Here is a 25,961-nt window from a genome sequence, read left to right as displayed (position 1 = left end):
CAGAGTGCCAAAATATTAATCCACGTTTATTTTTTTAAATTTTATTTGTGTGTGTGTGTGTGTGTGTATGTATGTATATGTATGTGTATATATATATATATATATTTTTTTTTTATTATTTTATTTATTTTTTATTTTTTTAATTCCCCACTCACCCTCTGGGTGGTCTTTTTCCTTCAAGCTTCGGTCCTCTACCAGTGGCCTGGGAGCTTGAGAGTCCTGCGTGTTATCCTAGCTGTTCCCAGGACTGCACTCTTTTGGATCAAGATCTCACATGTTGTTTCTGGGATCTGTTGGAGCAATTCTCACATTTTGGGGTCACAGTGCTCCTAATGCTCCGATTACCATGGGAACCACAGTTGCCTTCACCCCCCACATCTTTTCTAGCGCTTCCTTCAGCTCTTGGTATTCCTCAAGCTTTTTGTGTTCCTTCTTCCTGATGTTGCTATAGGATTGCTGCATCTACCACTACATCCCTCTCCTGTTTATCCACTACTAATGGCTAACCAACCGGACAAAGTATTGGCAGATATAGAGACGGAGATTTCTCTGGAAACCTTATGTACTTCAGTAATTTTGAAAATATCAATTTTAAATATATGCATTATTTTTCAACAACTTTAACTACAGTACACCGTAAAAATGCGGTTAAGTATACAAGATTTCTAGAGGGAAAAAAAGACATTTCCAGGATCTAATCAGGTTTGCAACTGCTTTTTTTATTCTGCTAGAGCTGAAGTGCGACGGTGAGGAAATTCAATTGAAAATGGGTAACTCGTTCCATTCTTAATGCGTCAGAGTAATAGCGTTGACAAATTGAAATGTCAGAACGACTTTGCTTTTTCATTTTAAATTTGTACACACAAATGCAAAATTCGATTTTCATTAGAATTTGATTTAGGCATATGTCTTAAATCACATGGGAAATGCAATTGTAAAGACACCATTAGCATTTTCAAATTTGCATTTGAATTTGAAAATATTCCAGAACATGCTGCCATAGAGTTGTACAAATCTGTCCACATATAACCAAATTAGCCGTTGGTGTCTTGGTCACTTTAATTTCACCAACAGCTCCTTGTTGCCTTGTATAACCAAGAGTCAAGGCATTTGTAGACTGCTTACTAGATTTCCCCAACTTCAAAACCGAGATCAACTACATATAAATTCCTGGCCACATATCGATGTTTATGAAACTACTGGTACTTTGTTCATTTGGATAGCTCGAGGTCAACTCCAGCTGCCTTGCATTTAGGCGGATAATAGCTTGTTTCGTTCCTGTTTTCTCCTTTTCCCTAATAAACTTCCGTGCAGCAAAATGTTTTGACACTCAGTCCGACATTGTATTTCGATGGAAATGCAACATCAGTGCATACCCTCTATACACGCAACACTACTCCAAGTGCCCCACCTAACACAGTAACGTTTAACGCGGGGTAAAGGGTATAAGGTTAGCGGACGGACGCTGATGTTGAGCCAAAGAAACATGCCACCTGCTGTAGCTTAAGTGTTCTCTTTTTTCAGTGATGTGCGTTTATGTGTCGTTTCAATAACGAGGGCGATGCGTCCCATGAAGTTTTTTTGGATCTCACAACACTTTCGGTGCCAGATATGCAGCTGTGTTCGACTATGTTATTGTGAACAGTGTTGTGGTTTATCTGAGTTTGTCTAAACCAGTGCAGTGGTGTTTGAGTTTGCGCTGGTATTGGATTGTATCCTTTCTCATTCGTTCCCTATTATTATAAACTGCAGATTCCATAAATGAGCAAGAACGTCTAATGCGTGTTAAACTTCAGTACACTGACGCATACGTCTGCCTCATATTATATACAGGTTGTGTAATCACTCGGGGGGTTGGGAAGCTGACACTGAATGTTATCGTAGAATTCGAATTTTGAGTTTACTGTGGCCATGCTGACACGCTAACACTTATGCTGCGCTCTCTCTCTCTCTCTCTCTCTCTCTCTCTCTCTCTCTCTCTCTCTGTCGATTAATCACTTTTCCACCCTTTCCTCAGCATCTGCAGGGGTAGAATTAGACAATTTCTCAAGTTGACAGTAGGAGGGCTACTGGGAAAGCCATAGCGATAAGGAACACCGCCAACTCGTTCCCTCGTACTCATTTTTTTTTATAGGTTGGTGTATCAAATGTAAACATTGCAGAACGTGGTGAACCGGAGTTTTGCGCTTGTCGGGCGGGCAGCGGCTTTTCCTGTTTCCACTCTGTGCAGGTGCTAGTCGCGGATACAAGAACGGAAGCGGGCGTCACGGGAGGTGAATAATCATTCGTTTCTTCTTTCGAATTAACTATAAAAAGTTCGCACTGCAGAGGCTGGATCTGTTTCCATCATTCACTGTTCAGCAGGACGTTCTCGTAGTCAACCGAATGCCAGGTTTCCCTTTTCGTCTTCACTTTAAGACTGCGTTGTGGCTCAAGCTATCTTCATTTTTTAAACAATAAGGCTCGTTTTATGGACAACTTTTGGATCAGTTGAAAAATGCCTTGTGATACGTGGCAAGACCTGTGAGTATTACATAGCTGCGCTCACCTTTCTCAACAACAGTTGACTCCTAAAGTGAAGAATGAGTGAAGCATGTCGTGGCTGAGAGATGTTCTGTGTGTTCTTTTAGCTGAGTATCCTCGCTTGAAACGTCTCCTATGAATATTGCATGAGATTTTATGTTGTGCTTTTTTTGGGGTCAACATTCGCGCCTCCTTTGAAACTTGCACAAAAATGGTTTTAGATACTGGACTTACTCTCGACTCCAGAAAGTAAACTCCTATTCATCGAACGCCCAAATGAACTCCCAAAGGCACCTCCACCCAATACCACTCTCTCACCTCTCAGCCGCTAGCGCATGAGCTGTGGTCCCCGCATGGGAGCAAGGCAGTCCAAAGGCCAGGAGGCTGGCTCCAGCCCGCTGCAGGGCGTTTGGACACGGGCTCAGAGCTCCCTCCTGTTCCGCTTGTCCTCTTGCGAGCGCGAGGAGAGCCCTGCGGCAGAAGCTCCGCCGCCGTACCGGCGCCGCGTCTGTATGATCCAGGAGATGCTGCACATGATAAAGGAAGGCAGACATGAAGAGGCATCTGAGCAACTGAGAAGCCTGAGACAGGTGAGCCGCTCTTGGGGGGGCGTGGCACAAGTCGCCTTTAGAAGCGGGTGACTTTAGTCTTTAAAATCCCTGCCACAGAAAACCAACAAAACCACCATAGAGGGACTTTCTGTTTTGAGTGTAGCAACAGGTCAGATACAGAAGGCGCAATCTGTCACTCCTTACTGCCAGAGGTGATGAGCCATTAGTGACGTTTATTCCACAAGGCACCTCGGTGGCATATTCTGTACACATGTGATAAATATGAGTGGTGATATTTGAAGACGACTGAGACGTATGTATTCATTGCATGCTGAATTAAATGCCACTTGCTGCTGCATTCAGAGTCTGAAAGTGTTTGGTTGCATGCACTGTGAATCAGGAAACCATGGTGATGATGGAACGCCTGCAGCAATGTAGGATGTCAATGAAGTCTTTTACACTAACTCGCCACTCCCCCCCCCACACACACACTTTCGTCCTCTGCTTTCTCTCTCTGTCTTGCTTTATCTCTACTTTCTCCCCCTTTCTCTGTTTCTCCCACCCCCCCCCCCATCTCACTCATGTTTGTGTGTGTGTCTGTGTGTCTCTCCCCCTTCTCGGCACACTCAGTGGTGTTTACACCAAACAGTAAATCACTCTGTGAGCTCACTCCCTCCAAATCACTTGCACAGCTGTACCCCTAATGTATCACACACCATCACACACATGCACACAAAAAGTGCCTCAAAATGAATTAATTCACTGTCTTGCACACAGTCTCCAGCTCTCTCTTTTCCTTTAAACTCACACACCAAGACACTCCCCTGTTCACACTTTCTCTCTCTGTCTAGTTAGTGTTGGTACTTAAAGAAATGAAGAGAAAAGGAAGCCCCCCCCCCCCCCCAATATACATACATTCAGATGTGCACCATACCAGAAACAGACCACCTTTGAGGGGTCTGAATAGAATATTAATCTATGAATATTTAATATATTCATATATTCATTAGTGTGTGCGAAGTAATACAGGGGACCACCCTTGTCCTGCTTTGTGTATGGAATTGTCCTCTTCCTCATCCTCATCCTGCTATTACATTTCAGTGATGCCATGCAATGGACAAGGTCTTAAAACTAATAAGAGCATATGTCCTTATATATACGTGTGTATGTTCTCATGAGTGCATGTCCTTGTTCTTCTCTCACACACCCACACATCTATCTTTCACTTTCCTTGGAAGTTCAGGGCAGTCCACATCCTTTCTGTGATGTGTATCTTAGCTTTAACTTTGATTGGTGTTTCACGGTTCATTTGGCCGGCTGGCACATTTCCAGCCTAGCCGCCATTTTAATGCTAATACCAGGGTTCAGTTGTTCCTCAAGGATTCTCTCTCTCTTGCGCTCTCTCTCTCTCTATCACTCACATGCACACACACACACACGCACACATACACAAACACAATCATGTAAAAGAAGGATGTAGACCACATTTCAATTTTCTGCCATACAAGACCTTTCATGTCCACAAAGCACAACTATGTCAAACTCAAATACAACACTCTGGCAACCAGCACAGAAGAATCCTGCCCAGTGTCTGGAATATACAAAATCAATAATGTACCCATCCCTGTGTTTGTGGGACACAGCTTTCATATTTTTTAAGTATCTTTATGGGTCAAGATATTTCAGGCCTGCCATAAAAAAGCTGTTATTAGAGGGCTCATTTAAATAATGCAGCCTTCTGCCCCAGTAGCACTGGAAATGCTAATATTGCGATAACAAATAAGTTCGATATATTGTTCAGGCCTAATTCATAATAATTTGGACAGCTCTGAATCTCACAGTCCAAGCCTGGCTGTGTAGCTGATCATTTGGTGTGCTGGTTCGCAGGACTTGGGCATGGATTCAACGTCTCTTGATGACGTGTTGCACAGGTATGGCAGCTTCCGCAACACGGTGGACCCCATCACCCATGACCTAATTATCAACCTTGCTCGCTGTATGCACTGCCCCAAAATGGTGAGAACACACACACACACACACACACGCACACCCAGAGGTTATTAGTAATGACTTATGTTTACATTTAGAGATTATAGCTTGTCTGTAGTTTTCACACATTTAAGATTAAATTAGCAGTGATCTTCATCACTGGCGGTGGGTTTCTGACGACAGGACCACTTTTGCTTCGATATTTTTATGCGCCAAAGCTCTCTCAACCCAGTGGTGATGCTGACATGTGTAAACACTTCAGTGACGTGGCTCTGCCTGTTACGCAATAACCACTACCCCGTCACACCAGTCCAGTGTCACTGCTGTACTGAAAACATTCTGCCAGCCAAATAACACAGTCAACAGTGTTCCTGTGGTTAGAAATGGACTATTTGGTGAATGGGGTACAGGGTGGCTGACAAATTGTTCATTGCAAGAGAGGGCTAAGGGGTACCGAGAGGGCTAAGGGGTACCGTCTGTAAAAGCACACCCATAAGGTAGACTTTTTAGCAAGCCCAGACAACAAGCTCAGTCTTCCTACTGCACCTTCCAGTCAGCAGGAGCCATTTTGCCCCAGTACTTTCAGTGCAGATAAAGTGAACTAAAGAAATGGAACATAAACTAGGATTATTGAAAACATTACTGTTACATTACAAAGACACAGAGCAGAGACCATAACCACATCCAAACCTGGATCTTCTACATGTGCACTGAGCACCAGACCAGTGATCCAGGGCCCTAACACGGTAGCCAGAACATACTCAGATTTACCCTCCTAACTAACAGCCTCTGTTGCAATGTCCTCTCATTCAGAGGTGGTGGTCTCCACCATCTACAACTGACTGGGGTTTTGGCTGCTCTTCAGTTTGGCAGCCAGAATACACACATTTTACAATTAAATAAACACGGGCTTAATCGTAATGTAATATAGCACAACACAAAATGTTTTTCTAATGAAATAAAGAACAGAAATAAATCAATCCTGCTAGGCATGCAGGAAAATTTGGAATGAAAAAAAAACAAAAACATTGGAAGTATCAACCCACACTGAAATGATTGAAATAAACGATAATATCTGTTTTTAACCTAAGGCTGTTTATCAGGTGGGTATACCTCACCAAGTGATGGTGACAGCAAGTATGTGATACATGGTTGTTGAGTGTATAGAGTCTGTCTTCCTTATAGTACTGCGATTTCTACTGGTTGTAATCTCTAGAGAAATAACTACTTTAGCAAGAAAAACATCTACAGATGATTCAGGATTGCCGCTCCTCTAATGCCTCCCTAAACTTGAAAATTTCCTATAATGCATAGCTTCCCTGACAAGCCACCATTCACTGGTCACTGTGAAGAGGATGAGGTGCGCAGATACAGACGAAACAGAGACGTAGGAATATAAAGCACCAATCACAGACCAAAGAGAGATGCAGGAATATACAGCACCATTCACAGCCAGCCTTGCATGCAGAGTCTGTCACTCAGCTATACATAGCACACACACACACACCAACACGAACATACACATATGCTACATACACAAGGCATTATATTTAGAAAACAGTTTGTCAAAGGAGCAGCAAGCAAATTTGATCATACTCCTAGTTTCAATGCTTGTTTCCCCGCCAGGTCCTCTGCACACGCTCACAAACACACATGCACAAAGATCTTTTATTCTGCATGAGGTCTGAAGTTAACAGGCAATTTTGTCGATGACCATTATTTATTTGGATGTGTGTGTGTTTGTGTTTGTGTGTGTGCGCATGTGCATTCGTAATCAGTGTTTGTGATGTGGAACAGTGCCCTCTTGAGCAAGCCCGGCTCTGTCCTACCGCTGGGTCTGTCCATGGCACTGGCCGAGCTCTCACTGGGTCATTGATTCGTAGAACAGAGCCCCTCATGAATGGAAATGCAAGCAGGAAAGAGAAGATGAAAGAAAGAAAGAGAAAGAGAGAGATACACCCTAGTGAGGCATTAGCAGAAAGCAGAGCCACCTGAGCTTAAACACACACACACACACGCACGACCCCAGTGCATGCACACTGAATCACCCATCCCAGTTCTGCCTGGCGAGACTGCTGCTGTGTTGGTGGGGTTAATGAAATGGACACACACGCACAGACATAGACGTAGAGGGACAGAAAGATGTGGGTAGCAGAGGCAGAGATGAATAGGTAACTTCAGACTCATCATTTGCCATGTTTGTGTGTATGTGTGTGTGTATGCATCCATAACATAAGTACATATGTTTTTGTGTTCTCCACAGGAGTAAAGACAACCAAGGAAGAGAAACGCCATTCACATAGCTGTGCTCCAAAAATTACACACACGGCTCATTTGGCTCACGATGGCTAGGATAGGATAATGAACATAATGACATACATCCAAACGTGGATGTGGGCGTTAAAACTTTAGGACCTTTTCACTCGTCAATCCCCGGTTCTCTGTGGCGCGCGCTAGGTGAGGCGATTGGTAATCAATAATGCTCCTGATAGGCAGACAGGCGCCCCATGGCTGCCTGGCTCAGAAGGATTCCCGCTGGGTGTGTTTGGGGGTGGGGGGCTGTGGGATGGCAGGGGTGACAGCAGAAGAACCAGAACTAACCTGATTACAGTCTTCCCGAATGAGCTCATGGGCAAAGAGAATGAGAAGGAGTGAGTGGGTTGAAGAGGCAGGACCACAGGGGCCCGGGCTAGACAGATCAATACTCCACCACGAAACAAACCGCACAAGGCACGGCAGATAACCTGTAACGCGCTGCGCCCTTCTGTCTCTCTGTCACAGGAGGCCGATTCTCTGAGTGCCATGGAGAAAGTGTGTCGGCAGCTGACATACCACCTGAGTCCTCACCCGCGCTGGAGAAGGCAAGGGCTTCTAAAAGGCAAGCCCCCGGCCAGGTGAGCTCTGCCAGGACAGAAAATCACTCCAGCGACCAAGGCTGCTCTACCCTATGATGTCCAGCTGAGTATGAGCCCATTTTGGTCCAGTACACATTGGGGTCTTGTCTGAAGGACTGAGGTGCTTCAGTTCAAGCTCAAATGACAGTACTCACACATATAGAGCAGATCATCCTGGAGTAGCTTAGCTTGCTACTTACCTTGGGAACTTGGGTGATTATAATACACATTCATAATACATATGAACACAGCTGGCTGACCTCAAGGTTCAAGTGTATCGACGACGGTGATCACAAGTTACAGCTCAGCTGTTAAAGAGCTGCCAGCAAAAATGACCTGCACACTTATGTTATTAATAAATAGGAGGGTGTTACACTGATGAGCGAGTTATTCACAGTTCTCGTGCTCGTGTTCAAGTATAGTCTTCTTCACAAAAGTATATAAAGGTACATACCCTTTTCCTGTGTACTACCTATTCAGGGTTTTCACATATTGCAAATAAGGGTTTTATTTCCAAATCTGATGGCATCGCAGACACAGCACTAGTTCTTAAGTGCACTGAGGAACCTCGCAAGCCCACTGATGTGTTGGTTGCTCTTCTCAGAAAGAGCTGAACACTGTTGCACATTACCCTCTTCCCTTTGCTGACTTATTAACCCATGATTCTTCTACCATCTCCCACAAAACGAGAATCCTTTATTACTTTTGATTTAGCTGGTCAATGTTTGTGTGTTTGTGTGTGTGTGTGTGTGTGTGTGTGTGTGAGGGTGCACATGTGCATATCCATATGTCTGTGGGAAGCTGCAGTCTTTTTATAACTTGCAGTATCTGACTCTGGTCATTTGGACACATCTGCCTTTGCGTCTGTGTGTATTTGTGTATGTGAGTGTATGTTTGTAGGAGGGACTACGTGTGATGGGTGTGGGTGTGTGTGTTTTCCCCTAAGCTTAGCTGGAGCCATGGGATCAGGACATGTTCAGCTCTGGAACATTCTTCCCATTCTCTAACCATACACCCCATCATCTCTTTAACATACTTAAAAGATTTAGAGTGGCCACATTTCGAGACGACAAATTCAGTTTCCTGTGTCTGGCGCTGCAGCCTTACTTAGAGATCCTCTGTCTTCTGATAAAATGATTTTAAAAGTTTGCAGTATGTTAGGGTTTAGCACACATATGTGATGAGAGTAACCTTCCTTCCATATGACGGAATTAGCATTCAGAGTAGAAAGATGGTTCATAATCTAATAGATGTTGATATATAATACAAGGTGTCCCATGAGTCTGACTGTGTGTGTGTGTGAGAGAGAGATAGAGAGGGTTGAGGTCACTGTGTGTTCTAGAATACCACTTCTCTTTGATCTCCGAGCTCTGTCTGTGTTCCGCTTCTGCTGGTAATCGTGTGCTATCAGGAAAGAATTCAAGTCATCTGAGCTTTGCGAATTATAAACATGGGTCTGTGGGTATGGATATGGAACGTTGTATGCATGTCTATATGAATGAGTTGCGTACGCGATGGTGATGGTGATGCTTCAGTGATGGTAATGGTGATAATTAGATGTTCTAAGCCCTAATATAGCTGCTCAAATGAAACATGATCTCCTGCCAATTTGCTTCATGTTCAGTTTTCTTTTCCTTAAAAACTGCAGCGTGCAACCACTGCACAACTGTCAGTATACGTGTTAAAACCCTCCTAATCAAAATGGATGCTTTCAAAAGCTGTGCAGGGTCCTCGTTCAGGAGCCAGGGGTGTCAAAAGCGCAGAAGTGCAAAATGCATTAGGATGAGCACTGGTGACAATTAAGGAGCTTAATCCCATTCCCTGTGAGAAACGGAACTATTTCGTCGTGCGCCAGCTCCTGTTCCTGGTTCTTAGACAAGCGTGTCCTCCCAGAATGCAACTGGAGCAGAGTAGGAGAGCCCCAGTTAGCCCAGTGACCCTGCTCATTAAAGAGCAGTTAGAAAGTGGGGCTGGAGCTGGGGCAAAGAAAAAGAAGGATTCGGTGAGAAAGAAGAGGGTGCGTGAAAGAGGAGAATTAAAGAAATACAGACATGCACACACTTCACGGGAGAAAAAGCGCTGATACGTGTATGGGTGTGATTTCTAAATGGTTAAAACATTTGTTTTGTCTAGTTTTCTTTGAAACAACTGTGTAGCAACATTTGTATTTATTGTGTGGTATATTTTCCAAGTGCCATGGACTGCCTCTGACCATTTCTCTCTCTCTCTCTCTCTCTCTCGCTCTCTCTCATTATGAGTCATTATGAGTTAATGCCTCTTCCACAGAATACTAAGTCTCAAGTGGCTGGGACCAGAGAGCTCATAGATCTGACCTGCACTGTCCATAGCTGCTTATTATTGGGAAGGCTGTCCTAACTGTGTTAGTATTGACCACCAGCCTGAGAACTTGCCCTTTTCACAGTGCTTTTGCAATGATTTCAGTTATTGGAACTATGTCCCTATCTACATGTGTGTGTATCTCACTCTCCCCTCTCTCTCTTTCTGTGTATGTATGTGTGTGTGTGTGTGTGTGTGTGTGTGTGTGTGTGTGGGGAGGGGGGGGGGGTTGCATGCAGGAAAAGTAAAGCTATCACCTCTCTTGACTAATAAACTCACAATGTGCTTATGTGTTTGATTCGGCTCTGGGGCTAAGACTGCTGTCTTAGCTCAGTCTCCCGGACTTAATTTAGTCAGGTTCTTGTGGTTACTCACCAGCTGCAACCTCACACCCACATGCCTGGTGCTACTCTCATACCCCCCTACCCCCATTCATATATGTCAAAGCTTGGCCGAACGAACAAATGAAACAGTGCAGAGTTTCCTGTTGATGACTCATCTGCATGATGTTTCAATAGACGTCTTTGTTGTTTACACAGAGAGCAGTGGAGTATTTGTGTTTCCCTTGGGGGTGCCCTGGTGCTTGCTGGGTTGTGGAGTATGAGTGAGTGATGTGGGTGGGTTTAGAAGAGGAATGGAGTGTGTGTCTCTTTACAGATGCCCACACTGGTGTGTGCAAATAAGGGCAAAAGTCTGTGTGTGTTAGTGTGTGCGTGCCCACTTTTGGGTGTGAGGAAGAAGCTCTGCTTATGTGTTTTTTGTGTAGTCAGTCATATTTGCGTGGGAAGCTTTGTATTAAGGTAAGACCTGCCACTTCATATTTGGCTTTGTAAATGTGATGTTCTTCTGCTTCCTGTCACACAGACATTCAAATGTGGTGACTTAGCTTATACACCCAACCGATGTGGCACCACCTCCGTGTGTGGGCGCTAAGTATCCCTCTGAACCTTTTCCATTTTGCTGTGGAGGCTATTGGCTATCCTGTCATCTTCTCCTCTAATGTGCTTCCTCCTGGTCTTGGCTGGCTGGCTCTTTCTGCCTCATAGTTTCTGCCCCTGCTCCTCCTCCGTTCTGCTACCGGGACATTTGCCAACTACATATGCAGTTCTGACCATAGCGCCTCTCTCTCTCTCTCTCTCTCTCTCTCTATCTTTATTTCTCTCTCTCTCTCTCTCAGTCTGAAGGCATTCCTCGCCGCCCCTCCTGCTGGCGGTGGTGTGGACCTGTCCGGCTTCGCCCTGTCTCTGTGCGACGCCAAGCGCCTGGCGTCGCACCTGCACCGTCACGCCTCCCACGTGCACTCAGTTGAGCTGGCCTTCACCGGCCTGACAGACGACGCTCTGCTCCTGCTGCTGCCCACACTGGCCGGTTTACCCGCGCTCCAGAGCCTGGCACTCAACGGCAACCGACTGACCCGGGCTGTCCTCCGCCATCTCACCGATGCCCTCAGGGACCCAGGCGGCTTCCCAGCGCTCGCTTGGGTCGACCTGGGCAACAACGTGGACATCTTCTCGCTGCCACAGGCCTTTGTGGTGAGCCTGCGAAAGCGATGCCCCAAGCAGGGTAGCCTGCCCACTATCCAGGAGCAGGGTGAGGCGACAGCTGGTGAGCCTGACGAGAGGCACCCTGGGTGGGGGAGCTCGCTGGGTGGCTGGGCCGGGTGTGGTGCGTGCGGGAGCACAGGGCTGGACGAGGACGGGGAAGATGAGAGGTCCACCTGGACCTCAGGGTCTGATGAGAGAGGTTGAGGATGGCAGTGTAAATGGAAAATGCATACATTTCAGCAGGGTATCCAGTGGTCTTCAGGGTCTCGATGGTGGAATTACCTGTTTCCTGCTTCCCAGAAGTTTTTTTTTTTTTAATAAAAATACAAACATACCTGTGTGATGGTGGCAGTTTTGAATCTGAAGGGTTGGGAAAGAATTGTAATAATCAGAGGGAAATAGGCTGATGTGCAGGAAAATCTTCAGCTATTAGGAGGTTCTCTCTTTAGCTAACTCTCTCCCAGTTTGTTACACTGTTTGCTCAACCATATTAGCTATGGCTAGTTCAACAGAGCAGGGAAGATTCACGTAATGCTTTCTAAAGGGTGAGGGATTGCTGTCCAAAAGCTTCTGTTGTCTCAACTCTTGGCCAATGGCAGCTATCAAACTCCTGTTCTGCATTTTTAAGTCTTATTAATCCTGTAGGGGTGCGCAACAATTAAGTGACATGAAGTGTCTATAAATAATCCCTTCATAGATTATGAATTCACTTATCCAACAGCTCTTGATTGGGTCATGAATTCTAATGGTTACCTAAAGAGTTACTAAACAGTAACTGCAAAAATGTGCAAGTCCTGGTTGTATGAAAATCATGTATGTCAGGTAATGCCAGCAGCACTTCAGATGAAAGCCAATAAAATGAGAGTGGTCTTTGAACCTGCCAATTGAGTATTTAGTATTTTGTTTATTTAAAGTGAATAGAGAAATGTTTCCCTTCCTTTTCCCTGGAACAACTTTGTCACAAATTAAGTATATTATTATCAATAATTGTACTCCTTAAAGAGTGCCATTGAGAATTATAAAGCCCACGTTACCTCAGAAGCGGTGCAGGCGAGCTGATTGTTATTTCGCACACGTAGGGCTGTAATCCGCGTGTATAGCGACACAATGAAAACGACATTCCCGCAGTGACAGAGTCAGGGATAAGCTTTACGGTAGCCTAGTCAGGTAGGAACGATGATACAACACCTGTGAACAGACTGGTAACGGCAAACGTTTTTCCCTGTATTGTTAAACATAAAACAGCTTCTGTTTTGAGTTTGTTCTTGTTTAAAGTTTTGTCGAGGTTTGTATTAATATTGCCGACTTAAAATATAGCATATGCTAGCTATTTAATGTTTTCATTATGGTATTAAATCGCATGATATGGTAAGACCAGTTTACCCGATTTCGTACTGTTTATAGGCAGAAGCTGGTGGTTTGCGGCTTGCTTACAAATATTAATGCTGCAGTGATGCGTGCTGCACGCGGCTGGTGTAAACGGTTACACTGACCAACAGGAGTGTGGAAAGCCAAAGTAGCCAAAATTCCCCTCAAACGAAACGCGTTTTATCTGTAACACGGCGGGGAAAGCGGCGTTTTGGACGTTTTCACACCGCAAAATACGCCGTAATAACGACGCAAAAACCATATGTCAGTTTAAAACCGCCGTAAAAAATGCCGCTTTAAGTGCTCTAAATGGAGTTTTCACACTGCTTTCGCTATAAAGCACCATTTTATAGTACAATAATGAGCTCCACCTACCGGTTTTTGACAGCCAATACAGTTTAACTTTCTTCACCCAATCGCTCACGAACAAGGTCAGACCAGTCCAGTTCACTACAGGTATTATTGGCTGGTAAACCAGTGCTCATGTTTGTTTATTTTTGGGATTCACATATGTGTTTATTCATTCGATAACTAATTTATTCATACAGTTCTTTGCTAGCTAGGTTAGCTAGCTAGCTAGACATTTAGTAGACCTAGGAGTAGTGACCATGGTTAGCTGCCTACCACAGCTGGAATATGGCAAGAAGAAACTTCATCTTGTATTGTCGAAGGACACTTAATGACTGCACTCGACTACTATTAACAGACAATCCTGGAACTGATGTACTTCAGTCCACATTAATGAGGTAAGGGCCATTTTAAATGAGTTCATCGCTGAGTCTGTTAAACTTGTAAAACACTAAACCAGAGACAACTAACTGATAATTGGCTGCAAAACAAAGTTCAATCAAAGGTAGCTATAGTTGGCCAGTCATTGGTTGTTTCTAGTCAGGACCCCCTGTCTCTTAAAGGTTAAAGAGCTGCCTGGTCACAAAGCTTCTGAATTTATTTGGTTATTTATTTCAGCTTGAGCTGTGTGTCTTGATATGGGAGCTACTGAGTATTTCCATCTTAGAAGATAGCTAAACTTAATGGACTCGTTAATTAACATTTTAAAAATGGCCCTTTCCTGGTTAATGTTGATTGAATTACACTGCATCCCGGATTGTTGAGTGCGCTCATTCTGTGTCCCTCTACAATGCAAGTTCCTTCTTGCCATTTTCCAGCTGAAGAAAATGTTGCTAGCTAGCTAACTAGTTAGCTAATTGCCTATTTAAATTACTAGCCCACTTAAATTGTCCATTAGATGACCTTGTTCATGAGTGATTGGGTGAAGAAAGTACAACTGTATTGGCTGTCAAAAACCAGTAGGTGGAGCTCATCATCTTTCTATAAAGTGGTGCTTTTAACCGCTATATGTGCCAACGCCCCCTAGTGGGCCAGCGGGCAGGTCCAAACGGGCATACTCAAATAAATTACTTGATAACATGGACTATTCTTAATGTACAGCACATTTACCAACATAACATTTCTTAGGACTAATACAAGTACCTGCTTACTGATTTTCAGTAACGTGCCAAAAACATGCCTCCCCTTTTAAGTTGCCTTTTAAAACATTTTTCCGGTATAAGATAAGTTCAGATTTTGTCATACCATCAAAACAACGGCGTGACATGTTTAAATGGTATACGGAGTGTTAGTAAAGTTCTTTAATTGCATGCTCACTTCTGTTTTTCTTTTGGTTCGGTTCCTTTGTAACAAACCCAAACTACGCAAGCCTTTGGTTAACTGAAAATGCACACTACTGATGTAAAGGTGTTCCTGAATAGAGCATTAGTCCCCCCTTTTTTATTTTATATTAATTTTTTTTTGGCCATTGCAGCACCATTGTCTTGGAGTGACAGCAATTCACAACTATGTGTGAAGGGGGAGGGAGGGTGACTAGCATTTACCTCCAGGCATTTCCAAGAGTTTCTAGGGCAAGCTGCTTGATGGACAGCAGTTTCAGCAAATAAAGGAGGCTTAGATGAAAAAGTAGACCCCTCACTTGCCTTATTTAGTCATCCCTTTAACCCCTTTTCTCACCAGTAGTTTTACATGAAATGACTAAATATCTACACAATGTTTTCAACTAGGTGTCCTAGACTTCTCTGAAGGGTCCAAAAACCTCTCCAATGCAAACAATGTCATTAATCACTATACATCAAGTTTGCATGTTTCTTTTTGCTGAAACATAACAGTAAGTTACTTTAGTAAGTTCCACAACAATATTGACTTCATAGCATCATTGTTAGCATCATTAGTGGAAAATACTGTAGCTAATACTGCTAATGCTGGGGAAAATGCTGTAAATGCTGTAATACTGTAAAGAAATTGTATACTTTCTCATTTATACTTACGATTTGTAGCAGGATTATTAATTTTTCCAGCAGTGAATGTTAACATCCAGTTATTTGCTATGCAAACATCGAAGCTATTCCATGCTAGCAGCACCCAAGCAACTCCACAAACTTCAGCTAAAATAAGCCTCTTCTTTTCCATGATGTCCAAACGTATTGGCAAAATCATCAAATCATTCTTATGGTTGTACGAGTTTCGCCAAACAGTGTCAAATCGATGCGCTATGCTATCTGCTAACAACACTGAATCACTGACAGTACACAGTACGCCTTTAAGCATTAATGCCATTGGAGGGATGCGAAAGCAGTGTAAAAACGGCATTTTAGAGCAATTAAAGTGACTTTAAAGCTGCATTTTTTTTTTTACTGCATTTTAAACTGACATAAACGCCGTAAAATATGGCATTTTTGTTTTTTGAACAATAATGACGTAACTTTCGGGGTAAAAACATCCAAAACTCCGATATTTGTTAACAAATAAAACGCGTTTAGTTTGAGGAGATTTTGACTATTTTGGCTTTCCATACTGGAGCGTATTGTACTCGACGTGCGGGCGTCTGGTGTAAAATGGGTTTAAAGCTGCTAAATCAACCTAATGAATGTTTGTGATATTTGTTAAAGTGCGTCAGTATATAAACATATATATTGATAAAGTAGAAATTCTGAACTTTTCCTGCATGTGTATCAAACATGCAGTGTAGAGAAAGGATTTTGTAAATGTCTTTAAGTTTGTAGAAAAGCAGAACACTTACTACAGACATTAGCACTAAACCGGATGATCAAAATTATTGTTTCTGATACGTGGTGTATTAAGTTCATTGTGCTGTAGTCCATGCAAAACGTGTCTTGGAGCTGCTAAAAGTGCTTGCTGAAGTTTCAGAACTAATACTGCATACATAGGATAGGGTGAGTCACAATAATTGTGTAGTTTCTGGTTATTAAAGTAAAAGCTGATGCAAAATATCCTCTTGACAAAAAGATGTTGTTCTTGTGTGAGATCTTTTACTTTTAAAAGTGAGACTACTCTGTGCAACGGATATATGAAGCAACACTCAATCTACGACGAATGGAGACAGCTCCAAGGCTGTCAGTCGCGGAATTATTGTCTAGGGGTGGGGTATGTCTACGTAAGTTAATCATGGCAACGTCTGTGTGCGTGTGTGAGCGGGGAAACCTCCCCTTCATCATCCGTGCTAGGTTTTAGTGACAGACAACAAAGGCGGGGCGGCGGGGACAGGCTTGCCGGTCTGTTAGGCACGACAGAAAATCCGTGTAGTTAGTGATGGCTGTCTGAGGCGCTATGACTCTCCCCATATATCTCTAAATCCCCAGCCAGACTCTGACTACTGAGCTACTGAACCACTGCTTTTTAGGGGAGAAAAAAAGGCAGCTCTTTTCAACTTAATCAGCTTGTATGAGTTCTTGTCGGAACAGTGTAGAAGCTATTTTTCTTGACGACTTGTTGACCGCACCTGTTTTCGGGTGAAATTTGTAGAAAGAAAGAAATTTTAGATTTGAATCTACAATATTATACTGAAACAAGGATCACACCCCCAAGCAAACACACAAAAATATTTCTCAGCATGAGGGTGGAATGAGACATGACTTTAATAATTGTCACCCAATATATTTTAATAAAAGAAACAAATGACGTACAGATGTGGCCAAAAGTTTCAGACTGACACAAATTTTGGTTTTCACAAAGTTTACTGCCTCGTTTTTTTTTTTTGTTTTTTTTTTTTTTTAAACTTTTTATTGAGAAATACATCCAATTTAAGCAAAGACCTAATATTTACAGTGTTGACCCTTCTTTTTTAAGACTTGTGCAATTTGCCTTGGCATGCTGGATATCAGCATCTGAGCAAAATCTTGACCGATGGCAACCTATTCTTGCTTGATTAGTGCTTGGAGTTTATCACAGTTTCTATGTTTTGTTTGTCCCCCATCTTTTTGAGATCTGGGGAGATTCCTGGCCATGGATTCAAAATTTCTCAAAATTTTGAATAAGAACACTGCCATGAATAAGGAATTTTATCAAAACTCCTCCCAACGATCCAGGAGGAATTTGGTGATGAACAATGTTTTTTCCAGCAGGACGGAGCACCATGTCACAAGGCAAAAGTGATAACCAAGTGGCACGGTGAACAAAACATTGAAATTGAGGCAGTAAACTTTGTGATTTCCAAAATTTGTGATTACCAAAATCTCAACTTTTGGCCATGACTGCAGTATTAGCTGTATTGGGCAAGTCGTAAATAATACAGTTTATTTGGTAAGACTGCCCCCTTCTGAGTAAATGTAAGAACTACATACCTTAATAAGGTTTCTGTTGAATTATGCCGACGTGATAGGCTCTTTACTCGTTTTAAATCATAGTTGTTGCTGATATGGTATTAACTGTAGCTGTGATATGATATTACTGGTATGACATTAATTGTTCTGGGGAAAATAGACCTTCTTTGCATGGTAGTGTCCGTCCGTGAGCGTTCTTATTTTCATACTACGCCACATCCGGTCGATGAGGTCAATAATTCTTTCAACGTCCACCATTTCAGTTTTTGAGTTAGGTAAATGTTGGTACAAATAGGTTAGATTTAACAAAGAAAATATCTATCTGAAACGAAGGCGTTTACAATTACGTTATTGCTTTTTGGGCAGATTGGACCGCCTGGATTATAATTTACGGCCCGAAGTAGTACCGATACAGTTTTCTTTCTCCAAGCGTGTTACACTGGGAGCCAAAGTTTTTGTATGAGTTGAGTCCTGCTAACGGACAGCCAGAGGCGAAGCAAGGCCTAGTACCCTCGGTGGGAGTAACAGTCATGGCTGGTAATTTTGACGCCGAGGACCGTGCTAGCTGGTATTGGGGCAAAATTAGTAGAAAGGATGCTGTATCTCTGTTGCAGGGTCAGAGACATGGCGTATTCTTGGTTAGAGACTCAACAACCAGCAAGGGAGACTACGTGCTCTCCGTCTCTGAAAACTCTAAAGTCTCGCATTATATAATCAACAGCATTAGCAACAACCGGCAGTCTGGATCAGGTAGTTATGGCTTCCCTTACATTTTTATTTTCAGCATATTTATACAACTGATACTTGTTCTGTCTTGGAAAGCTAAATGACCTAAACTAGTTAACCTATCTGGTTAAATTAGCTAGCTGCTACCTTACGAGTTGCTGGTGGTTGCAAGCAGAAAGATCTTCATTGTTGTAGCTAGTTAGCTTGTTAGCTAGATATCTGGATAGCTTTTAGCTTCTGAAGTTCGGCTTCAAGTTTTATTTAAAATAGACATTTCACCTAATGTGTTTATCTGTTGCATAATTTTCAATTGCAGATTTGTAGCTCGCTAACTTTAGTTTTCTTATATGACGTAGCGTTAGCTAATTACACAGATGAGCACCTAACTTGCACAATAATTTAGCTAGCTAGGTTAGCTAAGAACTACCTAAAAGCTAACTGGCTGCTGACGGACTTTTTTAAGACCCTCAAGCGTCCCTTTGTGTATAGAATGTTTTCCTTTAGCAAATACTGTTAGTCTATTACTATTAGGAAAGGTCCCCAAAGTAGAATTAAAATCGCTTTATTCCCTTTTAGTTTATAGCTTGTAGTTAATTAATCTCAAACTGTCAGATGTGTTCCATTTGCCCTGCTCTGAAAGTAATTTGGCTGCTAGCTAACCGCTAACCTTTTGTTGTCAACCAAAATCCAATTGTGCAACGTAATCTATAGTCATGCATTCAAGTGTTTGGTGTGGTCTGCTTCAGCAGTATTATTGGCCAAGATGCTGCATTTATTATGAGATTTGTAAACAAATTCTGATACCTCTTGTTAGCAAGGTTGTTTTATGTTAGCCCCTGGTTTGCCACCCTGCGCAACATCCACTCCCCCTCGACCCGACGTGGCTATTCTAAGGGGTGTGGACGTTGCTTGCATTAGCCATTTTAATAGATCACTCTCTTGTCCCAACTCCAAAACCGAATGACATTACGATAATGTTGTCTTTGTGGTAGAACTAAGCGGCGAGAGATCTAGAGGCGTTACGTTTTTTCTGGCCTCGTCAGATGACTCGTTACATGTCTGTAAATGCAGGGCAGGAAGCACGAAATCTTAACGTTTTGGACTGCTATGGTTTGGTTTTTGCCCACGTGTACTGAAGTAATCATCGTTCTCCACAGTGGGGTGGAGATGTGGAATTTCCAGGGGGAAGTGTAAGGTGGTTGACACTGAGACTCGGGCTAGGAATGAATGGGTTGGGTGACGCATAGTCATTGTGACTCTTCGCTGTGGTGTTTATGGAATGTGTATGATCCTGTGCCTTTTCTATTTGTTCCCTCATATGCACACAGTGCATGTTCTTACACGATGAATTAACTGGAAGGTCTGATTTATGTTTGGACTGCACGTTACATGTTTTTAACCTTGAGATATGATTCACCTTTTTAGTGAGGTCCAGTACATGATTTAAAAAAGCATAATCTACCAGGCATGGTCTGCTGTCTTGAACTGGTGTATGCCTTGCGAATAGTAGCCAAATGTGGTTTTATAGTTGCTTAGATTTTGCACATTAATTTTTTTATTGAGATGCATGTGAGTAGACAGTAATGTATTTGTAGTTATTGCTCAGTTGTGACACTTTAATTTGCATTTCAGACCATTTTCCCTTGATGTGTTCCTAACTTTGCATGTAAACCTAATTTAAAACCTAGTCTTTATTCATCTGTGAGGTTCTAAATTGTGAACTGCAGTACCTAATATAAATCCCGACCACTCCAGGTGTGGCTCCTTCGCGGTTTCGTATTGGGGACCAGGAGTTTGACACGCTCCCTGGCCTCCTTGAGTTCTACAAGATCCACTACCTAGACACCACCACACTCATCGAGCCCATCGGCAGAGCCAAGAACACCAGCTTCATCAGCACCACGCCTGCTGGTGCCCCCCACAGGTCAGAGGAAGCAGAGTATGTACGCGCCCTTTTCGACTTTCCTGGCAACGACGAGGAAGACCTTCCATTCCGCAAGGGTGATATCCTGCGGGTGCTGGAGAAGCCAGAGGAGCAGTGGTGGAATGCCCAGAACACAGAGGGTCGTGCTGGGATGATCCCCGTGCCCTATGTGGAGAGGTACCGACCCGCCTCTCCTACCTCTATAGGAGGGCCACCCATAGCACAGGCCGGGCTTGGCACCCCTGTGCTTGGGACGCAGGATGGCACCGGATCGCCAGTCCCCACAAAGCTGGACTATGCCCAGCCTGTGGTCAACACCCCACTACCCAACCTACAGAATGGGCCAGTGTTTGCCAGGGCCATCCAGAAGAGGGTGCCCAATGCCTATGACAAGACTGCTCTCAGCCTGGAGGTATGGATGGTTCACTTCGATCAGCAGCGCTCTGTTGTGCTGAGCTGTCCCAGCGCTAGCTCGCTTAATCCGTATGCTTCTCTCAGTTTTATTTCACACAGCTGCTGTTTGTAGCTTCATCACACAAAGAGGAGGGCGTCCTGTTGAATTGCTTTGGCGTGCATGATGTAACACAGTTCTGGTCATGGACACGAGACACAGTGAAATGTCACACACAGTCTTTAATGGGGGTTCTCTCTTCTTTCTCCTGCTTTCTCTCTTGCTCACTCTCACAAGCCCTTTTTCCAAACAAAAAATGTAATTTAATTAGGATTTATTCAAATAGAAAAAATAGTGTAACAGTGGTGATTTGAAAACAGGTTAAATTGATTCAGCTTGTGACCTGTTGTGCTATTTGAATTCGATCCCCAGGTGTGGAATAAGATGTTTTTGACTCAGTGAGGGGACAAACATCACTGCCATGTAAGAATGTTGCGTGTGTGTGCTTAGAAGCTCCACTGTGTTTGAATTCATATGTTGCGCTGTCTGTTTATCGGATAGAACAGATAGTAAAAATCGGGTTGAAGCATTAGGCTCGTCAACCATGTTCGGTGAGATGCATGCTTTTGTTGACATTAGATGGTGTTCTGTAATATAGAAGTGCCACTTCAATGACATCAACAAAATGAGTAAAGTAATTTCTAGTTTCAGTGGAATATAGGGATTGGTGCATATTGGGGATGTAATGGTATGTGTATTTGTCCTGAACCATCACGGTGCCCCTGCAGTCCGGTTCTGTGCATGCAGTCGTATGGAGAATATGCAGTAGCCAGTGTGAAAGGATTAACGAACACAGAGAATCAGAATCAAATTTCCCAAGCACAAATTGTGCCTGACATCTTAAGCTGTAAGCCATTCTCGAGTTAGCAGCATGCTATGGTATGCTTAAAGGTCATTGGAGTTACTCAGACTGAGTGAGAAGCCCCAACTGCTTCTAAATCAGCTGTGTGAACTATGACAGCAAGTGGTGTTGGTGTTGTAGAGATGCTTTTCAATTTTGTAACTGATTATGACCCATTGCCTTTTGTTTTTTAGCAGCCCTACATAAAATATGATCTGTGTGAGAGTGTTCACTGTTTAAATGTTATTGCTACATACAATACATGTTGTACCAACTACCACAGGCAGGACTATACGACACTAGGTGGAAGAAACTAACCGTTTCGTCAAAATAAATGAATAAATAAAAATAAAAGCCTAGCGTTATGTATTTAGGGAGGATTGTTGGCCCTCGCTCATTGTACTGAACTATGACGTCTGTGTACAGTTACACCCCTAGTATACATATTGGCTTATTATTAATGGATATCAAAATTTAAGATGACGAGCTTTAAGGCCACGGGCTATGAGGTCAGTTAACACGTTATCATGTTTGTCCTGTTGATGGATGAAAAATGTTTTCATGCCTTTAAGTCATTCAAACGTGCTTCTTCTTAAGCACTAATTCGCTTGAAATCCTAATGGAAAAAGGGCTATTCTTATGCACTTCATGTCAAATTATCTTACTGTTGCTTTCTCCTGGGTATGCAGATATTTAAAGCAAATGTGGCACTTGCCTTCTTATGACAAATGCAAACATATAGATATTTAAACTTTGTTACTGTATTCTCTATGACCCACTTGCACCATGATATGCCAAATCTTGTTCTTCCCTATTCTATATTGAATTGTTTTTTTCAACAATTCTACTGCATTCATCCTGCAACAGTGACCATGCCTAGTGCATATGGTCCCCATTAACCAACAGCGTTGGCGTGAAGTCATGCCCTCCTAACCAGTGTTTGTGTGTGCAGGTGGGTGACCTGGTGACCGTGACGAAGATTAACGTGAACGGCCAGTGGGAGGGAGAGTGCAAGGGCAAGAAGGGTCACTTCCCCTTCACACACGTCCGTCTGCTTGACCAACAGCAGCCCGAGGACGAGAGCTGAGACCCGCACGCACACACCCCGCAGATCTCCACACATTGTCACGACTGCTCAGCTCCTCCTCGCGCCCATTCCAGAATCCGCTGGAGCTAAAATGCGCCCGACACGGCCGCGTTAGTGTCCCACTACCCCGACATGCTCCTTTACTCAAAGCCACGCAGGTATCGCCAGCTTCACGTGTGCACGCACATCCGTAGAACAGTGCTGCTGTAGCTCTTTCACAGGCCTGCCCTCCATACCTGACCACATATTGCGACATACGCCTGTGCGCACGCGTATAGACTAGCAGTGATTTGTTGTCCGAATGCCAGAACAGTGGGAAGTAATGGACAGAGACGGTTGACGTGCCCTCTGACTGCTGAAAGCCTGCTCGGGAAAAGGAGAGGCGGCGCTACCTGTCTGTCTGTCGCCAGTCTCGGGGACTTGAGGCGAGGCCTGCTATCTGTCTGTCTCTTGGGGGCTAGACCGCGCTGGCCTCCTCTGGAAGTGTACGCTGATGTGCCTGTTTGGTCCGATCAACACTACCAGTCATTCTCCAGTCCTCCTTTTGTACTGAAAAGAAAAATGGAATATAATGTCAGACACAAATTACACACACTAAATAGTATGTCAGTTTGGATCACTTTGATTTAACATTTGTCCTTTTTTTTTTTTTTTTTTTTTTTTTTCCCCTGATTTTATAATGCCTGATGACACTGCTGGTATCTGAAGCATTTCTAGAGGGTGCAACATTATTTGAGAATAGAAATATGTATTTGAAAGGGGGAAAAAAAAAATCTCTTTCCCCCCCTCACTTCTGTCATCCTTGGTCCTGTGTTCTCTCTGTACATTCCCCCCCCCGCTCCCCAGTGCCAAATCTCACAGCACATGTCCACACTGCTGCCTTGTTTATTTTTCTATGTTTAAAAAAAAATCAAACAAAAGCACTGTTGTGCTCACCAGCTCTGAGATCAATCTCTATGTCCCCAAAAATCTATGGATGTGCTCCAATACCTTAAGAATGTTCAAACATGCTGCTTAAACGCTCATGTCCTCAGTGCTGATTGTAGACAACCCTTAAGAGCAGTAACACCTTTCCCCTCTCATTAGTGTCCTGTACATGGGTGCATGCTATTACATGTTGCATTGGTCTAGAGGAACGCACGACAGGCAGACACAGACAGGTCTGGGGTCTATGGGGTGTTGCCAGCCTCCTGTCTCCTATTTGCTAACCCTTTGCTACAGCTGGGGTTGCAGCAACAGCTCTATTGACAGGTGGGCTTGTATGATGCTTGCCAAAGGTGAAAGCGTTCTGACTCACTGCATATGGCATCAGTCAAGCACTTCGTTAGGTGAGCCAACCAGGATTTGACCAGCACTGGGAGGCCTGCTCATTGGTCCTTTTCTTCAGAGGTGTTTGATTTTAGAATTGAGTATTTAGTCCAACTTATACCAGGTGTAAAGTAGCAGAATGGAGACGGTTGTAAAATTCTGTGGCTGCTCTGATTATAAGAATTAGGCTAATTGTACATTCCATTAGTTTCTGGTGAAAAGTACAAGTTTCATCCAGCATTTTGGCTTGCTATGAAATGTTAGTATAGCCTTTTGGTCAGGCAACATTGAGGTGTTTTTACAAGTGTCTTCTCTGGGTCCACTACGTTTCTGATCTTTGCTTTTCCTGATGAAAAATGCCATGTCTACAGCATCTTGAACAGTCCAACAGAGTTAATGCTCAAAGCTTTAAAGACATGATCGAAAGTCTGCAACTAATGGCATATAATGTGTCTCCTTATTGTAGGGAAAAAATGACTGACTTACTGAGCTGACCCATATTTAGTTATTCGTTCATCTGAATGAAACATAAGCATTTGCAAGATGCCTTTAACATTTGCTTCAACTATCCATATTGTGATTGTGTATATTCTGTTGTATTGTGTTTGGTTTTAACACAGAACACTATAGATTGACCAGATTAACATGTGCCACAAAACTTTGAGAGAATTGCAAATACAGGGTTTTAATATGTCAGCGATGAATATGACTAATTCCTGTCAGAAGTGAAATACAGAGGTAACTGAGCCATATATGTAATGAATTTGTTTTAAAACCATTGGATCAATATCCTTTTACTGTTTTTTAAAATAATTTATTTTTGTAGTATTCCATAAGATGGTCACCATCTAAAGCTGGACCATAGCAATGCTTTACACATACTGATCCGCCTTATGCAAATAGTTCCGTTATTCTGTTGCGTTTTCTTGTATGTGACTTTGTATAAGAACCACTGTTTGTCACCTGAGCTGCTGTCATCCCTTTCTGTGTGTGTGTGTGTGTGTGTGTGTGTGTGTGTGTGTGTGTGTGTGTGTGTGTGTGTGTGTGTGTGTGTGTGTGTGTGTGTGTGTGTGTGTGTCTGTCTCATTTGTCTTTGTGTGCAGTGCAATGAAAAGAGGCAAAACTGTTCAATGGAGTGAGGACTCAGATGAGAGATCAACAGAGAAATGTGTTGTCCCTCTAACCTGTGTTAACTGACAAGGCCATTGTGTTAATGTGTATATAAAAAAAATTGAGACAGACTCAAAGGATTTGGGAAGCATGCACACAAGGTTTTTTCTTGGCCTTTTTTTTAATATGCTAATGTTTTGTGCTTATTAGCAAAGGAAAAAGCGTCCCAGTGCTTCCGGCAAGTCTGACACATTCTGGCACGCAACCACTACACACATGACACTGACTTATCTGCTTGTGGCACATTTTGCTTTCTTGGGGTTGTACAGTAACTAGGATTTTATTGTGCTAGTGTAGCCCTGCATTCAGTTGCAAAGATGCACCTCAGATGTTATAAGCAATTAAGAAATGCCTCTGTGTGTGGTTGTCCCATATGTAACTTTGAATGTGTTATGTTTAATTTTCCCCCTTCTCATCTAAGCTGTTGCCTTCCTTTTACAAATCTGAGAATTGGATGAAGATTCTGATCTTTCATTATGATAAGCATTTTATTCAGGGGGTTTGCTGTTGCGTTAATTGTGACACTCTAAACTGTAAAGTGCTCCAGACTGAATTTTGTGATGTGCACCTTACCTCCTGCTTTGGTTGCTCCTTTACACAGACTTTTAGAATCACCC

General features: G+C 43.1%; 2 protein-coding genes across 5 annotated transcripts; both read left to right on the top strand.

Annotated features, from left to right (window-relative positions):
• The first annotated feature begins 558 nt into the window (after positions 1–558).
• On the top strand, positions 559–12,719 carry LOC113582107 (leucine-rich repeat-containing protein 75A-like). 4 transcript variants are annotated; one of them, XM_035526783.1, is made up of 5 exons: positions 559–702; positions 2,849–3,113; positions 4,962–5,090; positions 7,845–7,957; positions 11,472–12,719. In XM_035526783.1, exons 2-5 carry the CDS (start codon positions 2,859–2,861, stop codon positions 12,040–12,042), a joined length of 1,068 nt encoding a protein of 355 aa, XP_035382676.1. In that variant the 5' UTR covers positions 559–702; positions 2,849–2,858; the 3' UTR covers positions 12,043–12,719. The 4 variants fall into 4 exon arrangements, with proteins under 4 accessions (XP_035382676.1, XP_035382677.1, XP_035382675.1 ...); XM_035526782.1 differs by lacking the exon at positions 559–702 and adding an exon at positions 1,732–2,523; XM_035526781.1 differs by lacking the exon at positions 559–702 and adding an exon at positions 1,732–2,523 and having other exon boundaries at positions 2,745–3,113.
• Positions 12,720–18,085: 5,366 nt separating this feature from the next.
• Positions 18,086–25,191, top strand: LOC113582116 (adapter molecule crk-like). The gene is made up of 3 exons (XM_027017736.2): positions 18,086–18,587; positions 20,319–20,899; positions 22,732–25,191. Exons 1-3 carry the CDS (start codon positions 18,368–18,370, stop codon positions 22,864–22,866), a joined length of 936 nt encoding a protein of 311 aa, XP_026873537.2. The 5' UTR covers positions 18,086–18,367; the 3' UTR covers positions 22,867–25,191.
• Positions 25,192–25,961: the final 770 nt, after the last annotated feature.

This window comes from Electrophorus electricus, chromosome 6 (genome assembly GCF_013358815.1).
Source record: "Electrophorus electricus isolate fEleEle1 chromosome 6, fEleEle1.pri, whole genome shotgun sequence".
In the NCBI taxonomy this organism is placed as follows: Eukaryota; Metazoa; Chordata; class Actinopteri; order Gymnotiformes; family Gymnotidae; genus Electrophorus; species Electrophorus electricus.
The sequence above is the reverse complement of the archived record's forward strand: the minus strand, read 5'-3'. Positions and strand labels throughout refer to the sequence as shown.

Bases quoted from the DNA above. Each gene is read 5' to 3' on its own strand.
- LOC113582116 (XM_027017736.2), top strand. From the start codon at position 18,368: ATGGCTGGTAATTTTGACGCCGAGGACCGTGCTAGCTGGTATTGGGGC. The intron at 18,588-20,318 runs GTAGTTATGGCT...CGACCACTCCAG, and splicing joins CAACCGGCAGTCTGGATCAG to GTGTGGCTCCTTCGCGGTTT. The intron at 20,900-22,731 runs GTATGGATGGTT...TTGTGTGTGCAG, and splicing joins AGACTGCTCTCAGCCTGGAG to GTGGGTGACCTGGTGACCGT.
- LOC113582107 (XM_035526783.1), top strand. From the start codon at position 2,859: ATGAGCTGTGGTCCCCGCATGGGAGCAAGGCAGTCCAAAGGCCAGGAG. The intron at 5,091-7,844 runs GTGAGAACACAC...TCTCTGTCACAG, and splicing joins GTATGCACTGCCCCAAAATG to GAGGCCGATTCTCTGAGTGC. The intron at 7,958-11,471 runs GTGAGCTCTGCC...TCTCTCTCTCAG, and splicing joins AAAGGCAAGCCCCCGGCCAG to TCTGAAGGCATTCCTCGCCG.